The sequence below is a fragment of the Drosophila melanogaster genome, chromosome 2L, assembly GCF_000001215.4.
Source record: "Drosophila melanogaster chromosome 2L".
NCBI classification, from domain to species: Eukaryota; Metazoa; Arthropoda; class Insecta; order Diptera; family Drosophilidae; genus Drosophila; species Drosophila melanogaster.
Window position 1 is genome coordinate 23,065,079 of NT_033779.5, and position 6,013 is coordinate 23,071,091.

Below are 6,013 nucleotides of genomic sequence, written 5' to 3' on the forward strand. Positions count from 1 at the left end.
CAAAGACAGCCTTTTCCACCAACCACGGTCATTATGAATACTTGCGCATGCAATTCGGATTAAAAAACGCACCAGCCACCTTTCAACGGTGCATGAATGACATTTTACGACCGCTCCTAAATAAACACTGACAACCGCTCAGAATAGTTTTTGAAAAACTAGGAAAGGCTTAAATTAAACCTTAAATTACAGCTTGACAAGTGTGAGTTTCTCAAGCATGCAACCACATTTTTGGGACATGTTCCAAATACAGACGGAATAAAACCAGACCCTTAAAAGATTAAAGCCATTCAGAAATACACAATTCCCACTAAACCAACCGTAAATTCATTCCAAACTTTGCAGACATAAGCCTAACCCATGACTAAGTGTTTAAAAAAGATCAAAATTGATACTACCAACCCACAATATGCCTCAGCATTTAAAAAATTAAAATACTTTACAAAGAAATTTATTTTAACCACAGACTCTCCACAAGAGTACTCTCACAATGAACACGAGGTCAATTACAGCGCAATTGAGAAATAACTTGGCAACTGTATGGGCGATTAAGACTTTAAGCAAAATAAAAACAATACTTAAGATATACAATCACAAGACCAAACACGATACCACTGGACCACTGGATACCCTGTACACATATTTCTCAACAGTGACAGAATGGTATACGAAGTCGACACGAGATACTGCCCAACACAAAAAGCCCACTACAGAAAGGCAAATTAGAAAATCCATTTAAACTAGCCTAAAATCTAGAACAGACTGACCCTGACCATTACAAAATCACTAATAGAAATAGAGTTACGCACTACTACAAAACAAAAGAAAAATAATCTACTTTCAATTTCACAGCCATCTGGTACCTGATGACATTATTGCTTATAACCAATTATTAATCGTATCCCACATACCCACTTACTTTTCACTAATAAACACAATTAAAATAATCCAATTCCATAGTCGGCTTCATTACGAAGAAAATTACTCACAACGTTTTGACTTCGACCGATTTTCTTGGCTATTACACAGTGTTTTAAACCAGATTCAATATAGCCTTTGATTTGACCTTTTTCAAAATCGGATAAAGGTTTTCCGCGGACCATTTGAGAAAAAGATTAAAAAAGATAATTTATATTTTAGAATACAAAAGAATTTAACTTTTTACAATCACGCGGTCAAACAAAAAGTAAAGTCAAAAGCGTAAAACCTATTCAGTTAAGCCAAAAAATTGAAGATTTTTTGTTGTTTTTGAAAAAAAAAATGATATAAAAACAAATTTAAGAGATCAGAAACTTTGCTATTTAACAGCTATTAATAACTGAGCTATTCATACATACAAATTTGTTTCGGATTTAAAAATAGTCAACCTATTCAGTTGAGCGGCACTGTGCATTGATTCGGCTATTACTATTTCTAAGCTAAATAATAACAACGTTAAGGCTATGCAAAACAGGAATTTTGTAAATGGAGACAATTGATAAAAAATAATAAATATTTAAAGTCTAGAAACTTGTAAAGTGAAGGGCATTTTTTGTCAAATTAACAATGCATGAGCATACGTGTGCACACATACAGTTGCCGGCTGTCACTGTATGAGCTGTTTGCTGTAAAAAAACAGCTCCGAAAAAATCGTTTTCAAAAAAATCGTATGGCGTTACGCATCTTGTTATTCTAGTGTCTTTGGTCCAACCAACATAGCATAAGGTCTAAAGCCAGGGGTATTCCACTTTGTTACCTAAACTGTGTAAGCGACCCCAACAATAAAAATATACATAAATATGGTCAAAATGTTTTTGTTTGATAGAAAGTAGTTTTTAATAGAAATTTACAAGACTAGTTCTGTGCGGTAAACATTTTTTAGGCTATCAATAACTTAGAAAAAAATAAATGCAATCTTAGTTGTATTAGTTCTAATGTAATTGGAAACATTTAAACTTATCATAGTTGTAAAACCCCGCTCGCACTTGACGTCCTCCAAAAAAACGTCCATTAAGGTCCACTACAGCTGCAAAGAAAAATAAAAGCTAACTATTTACCAAACAAAGTATTCACATATGTATAAAAACCTTTAATTGCACTTTCGATCCGCCTAAACTCTACGAATATTTTAACTGCATCTTCTGGCACAGTTCCGAACGATTCGTGAATGATTACACTGTTCACTTCCCCGTACTTGGTGTTGCATTCGTCTTTTACCTCGGGTTCCAATTCTTCGTCAACGTCCCCGGGTCCTACCATGTTGCGTAGAAGAACAACCTTGCTTGGTGATTTCATAATCTCCGTAATGCTGTATCCGATGTCACCACTCTCAGCCGCCGTGTCTACCATCTGGGGAGGAGGCATGGCCTTGTGGCTGGGACTTGTTCCTATTTGGGAGCCAATAGAAGGTGGCGACAATGCTAGGGGTGGCAGAAAAACGTCTTTTTCGTGTATGATCCGTCCACCACGTTTGGAGGTTTTCTCTACTTGAAGAGCTATGGCCATGCCCTGCTCCGATTTTCCGAGACCTTGACCATCCTTAAACCCATATTTTGCCATAATTTTGGCGGCCACCGAGCTGGCAGAATATGGCATAGTATTAGTGGCTTCACAACCACTATCAATGGACATTTCTTGGAGGGAAGGAGGGGGAGCGATTGTGGCACCTCCCTGTTTAGCTACAAGGCCCGGAGATGGCAAGTACATGTCATCATCGTTTTGCCGGTGGCCAAACCCGCTGAGCTTCAGGTTAGGGGCTGAGACTTCGTCTCTATAAAATTCTCGACGACCGACGCGTCCACGTTTACGATCTTTTTCTTTGTCATCTCGGTCTTCTCGATCACTTACGCCTGCTCGATTTTTGTCACTGCCATTACTTTTCTCTTTAAGTTTTTCATATTCATTTGGCCTTTGAGGATCGTATTCATCGGCAACGTCCCAGTCCCCCCTGTTTATCCTTTCCAGTATGGATGGAAGGGCTTTACCACTTATTAATGGTTTGGATACAACTGTAGTAATTGGAGCAAAACATGTAACTTCTGGATCTGCAAGGCGTTTGGACCTTAGATTAACCACTGGCGTCATAAGCTACATAGGGTGTATTAATAATTGTATGATCTATATCGGCAGATTGTATACTCACTGGTTTTTTGACAGCCATTTTTACTGCCAGCTGGGTCTGTAACATTTTTATTCCCGAAGACCATCCATCAATCTGGCTAGATCGAGCCCTCGTATCAATGCCGTCATACAAATCCATTAACAAATATATCAATACTAGCACCACCTTAAGATATTGATGACAACGAGCTTCAACAATGTTTTTATTTATTTTCAAGGCCCGATAGATTTAATGACTATCAACTGTTCGACTTAATGTCCGATTCACACAGAGCCATATCACTGCAAGAAAGGATGCCCTATCGGGCAAGAACAGATAAGCTACAATAGAAAAAAGTTTACAAATCTATTTATTTATTTAAATTTATTTTAAAATTTTTCTAACACAAAAAAACGCATGCGTCTATTTTATGTTGAAACTTAAGTCAACTACATGGGTCATCGAACTGTTTTTAATTTCACTGTTTTACTAAAATAAAAACTATTGCACAACGATTGCCTTGCATCTATGGCATAGTCATAGTTAGTAGAGCTTACGACTTACACGCTAAATATTATCGATATTGAAGAAAAAAATTAAGAAGAGCTTACAGTTGTTAAAAACAAGTCGTACTTCATAATGTTTTCGTTGCTTTCAAAATAAATACCTTGAAAGAAGGTATTTAATTACCTATGCACGATAAGATACTACTATCATCGAATATATAGGAAACAAACCCCTTTAAACGCTACGAAACAAGGAAAATGTTACTACTTCTATTCATGAGAGTGTGGGCGGGGCTTAAATCGAATAACTTTGTATAAAGATTTCCCATAGTTAACACAAGTTAAACTTCTTAAAACTAATAAAAGCAAAACAAGCATCAATTTTTCACAATTCAAAATTTTATGATAAATAATGCTTGAGAGAGCCAGTAAGAGCGTCGTCTGTTTAGCCGAACCATTTGATTTTGTAATGGTTTTTGTAGCGATAAATTGTGCAACAGTTAATGTATAGTGGATTGAACTGTAGTTACTCGATTGCCAAGACATAATAAATCGACTGAGAAAGTAAAGGAAGATTCCTGCGGGGAATGTGCTTTTCGTAAGTTTTGCATATCTTAGCATTTTCATTGTGTCATTTAAAGAGATTTGTAGATTAGTGTTGATCAAGATCATACAGAATTGCCAATTACATGCGGCACGGGGACTACCGATGTCTAAGCAAAGACATTCGAATATCAAGAGGTTTGTGACGGCCAAAATTGCTCTTACTCCGCCTCGCGTGAAATTGAGAGCGTAGAAGACGATTTTCGAACCGAAATTAATATTGATCTAAGAAGCGAAGTTACATATTTAAAAATGATTTAAAAATTAATGCCTTGACCATTATTGTTTTTATTCTTAATGTTATTTAAATTATTATCAACCGTTCACATAAATATATTTTATTGTTTATAATTAATATTTGTAAAATGGTACTGGAGACATACTTCAACATGAGACTGTGAGCAACATAACAGAATTAAAATTATGTTTATTATTTCAACTAATAAATCAAATGAATTTTATCTAAAATTGTGGATAAAACTTTTGTAATTTAAAAAATAAATTTAAAAAATATATATACATTTTAAAAAATGTATTTCATAAAAACTATACAAACATACATACATAGTTAAAAATGAATATTTATATAATAAATATAAATATACAACTTGTTGCTAAATTTTAGGGCACGACATGCGGATTTCATACGTCGCGAGCTGAATACTGTGAGGAGTCTTAAAACTCTCAAAAAATACAACTTAGGAAAGCTGCTTAGCAACAGCGAAGACGGCTGGAATGTGAGAGTTGTCAGGCGGCCAGGTCGAACGGAAAATAATGGACCTTGGACCCCGACAAAGTGGAGAGACCGTGAACTAACGGTATTGCGCTGGACCTTTGACTCGAGCTCTGGACGGCCAAGGCCCAAGGTCGAACGGTAACAATGCGGACTTTGGACGAGCACAAAGAGGACGCACCTTGAACTAACGTGGCCTTGTACCTGAGCGGACCGTGCACAAAAAAATAACGCGATCCCCGCGACCACCTATACCAACAAGGCGACAAGAGATTCGCGAGTGGGAACGAACAGTGAGAAAGTAAGAGTAACGCCGCGAACAGTCAACCCGTCAGTGAAAAACGCGCACCCGTCGACAAGGTAACGGTCTGTGAGAACGCGCAGGACGTAGAAGGGAATTAGCCAGTGAGCGGACATACAAGGACAATCACTCCAGGTGAAGAACGGTGCAATGCAGAGATCCGCGGAGCACGATAACACAAGAACCTGGTCAGAAGGGACAGTGGAGTCAGTGGTCGGTAAGGGTAGTCCCTGGCCGAGTGTTGCCTTAACCAGTTGACGATATACCCTGGCCCATGACATCCTAATCCCTTTCGATCCTGCACGTGTTCCGTTGTCAGGGACACACAGGAAGATGAAGGCAAGGCGTCGCAGGAGCAACGCCGCGCAGCAGACGGCGATCAGCAGTCAGCCGTGAAATACTACAATAAAGCGCCCTTAATCTGAAACTCTGTCTTCTCCTTGGTCAGGTACTCACACAAATCAAAAATTTGATGGGACGAACACAAAAACTCTCTGAGCTCGCCGCTGCAATTCGTAGCGAGTAGAACTAAACAGCTTGTTACTTTTGGCGCCCAACCGTCATTGTTTTGATCAAGCAGCCAGCATGGAGGAGACCAATTCATGTCGGAGACGAATTCTAATAGGGGAAGGGGAAAGACGAAACGGGGATCGTAATCTTCAACTCGCGAACAGAAGAAGGAGTTCGAGCAGGTACACTCGCGCAGGAAAAAGAGTTCGAGCCTGGAAAATCAGCGCCGGCCCCAAGTAGGGTATGCACCTGGATAATAGGAGCAAGAACTCAAGAGGACT

General features: G+C 38.5%; 1 protein-coding gene and 1 long non-coding RNA gene across 4 annotated transcripts; one reads left to right on the plus strand and one right to left on the minus strand.

Moving 5' to 3' along the window:
• Positions 1-1,795: 1,795 nt before the first annotated feature.
• On the minus strand, positions 1,796-3,308 carry Spf45. 3 transcript variants are annotated; one of them, NM_001042960.3, is made up of 3 exons: positions 3,122-3,308; positions 2,067-3,023; positions 1,796-2,005 (listed from the first exon to the last, which is right to left on the minus strand). In NM_001042960.3, the coding sequence occupies exons 1-3, from the start codon at positions 3,183-3,185 to the stop codon at positions 1,911-1,913; spliced, it is 1,116 nt and encodes a 371-aa protein (NP_001036425.1). In that variant the 5' UTR covers positions 3,186-3,308; the 3' UTR covers positions 1,796-1,910. The 3 variants fall into 3 exon arrangements, with proteins under 3 accessions (NP_001036425.1, NP_001036426.1, NP_001036424.1); NM_001042961.3 differs by having other exon boundaries at positions 2,067-3,066; NM_001042959.3 differs by lacking the exon at positions 3,122-3,308 and having other exon boundaries at positions 2,067-3,113.
• A 618-nt stretch (positions 3,309-3,926) lies between these two features.
• lncRNA:CR43242 (long non-coding RNA:CR43242) lies at positions 3,927-5,646 on the plus strand. The gene is made up of 2 exons (NR_048041.1): positions 3,927-4,183; positions 4,814-5,646. It is a non-coding gene; the product is annotated as a long non-coding RNA:CR43242 (long non-coding RNA).
• Positions 5,647-6,013: the final 367 nt, after the last annotated feature.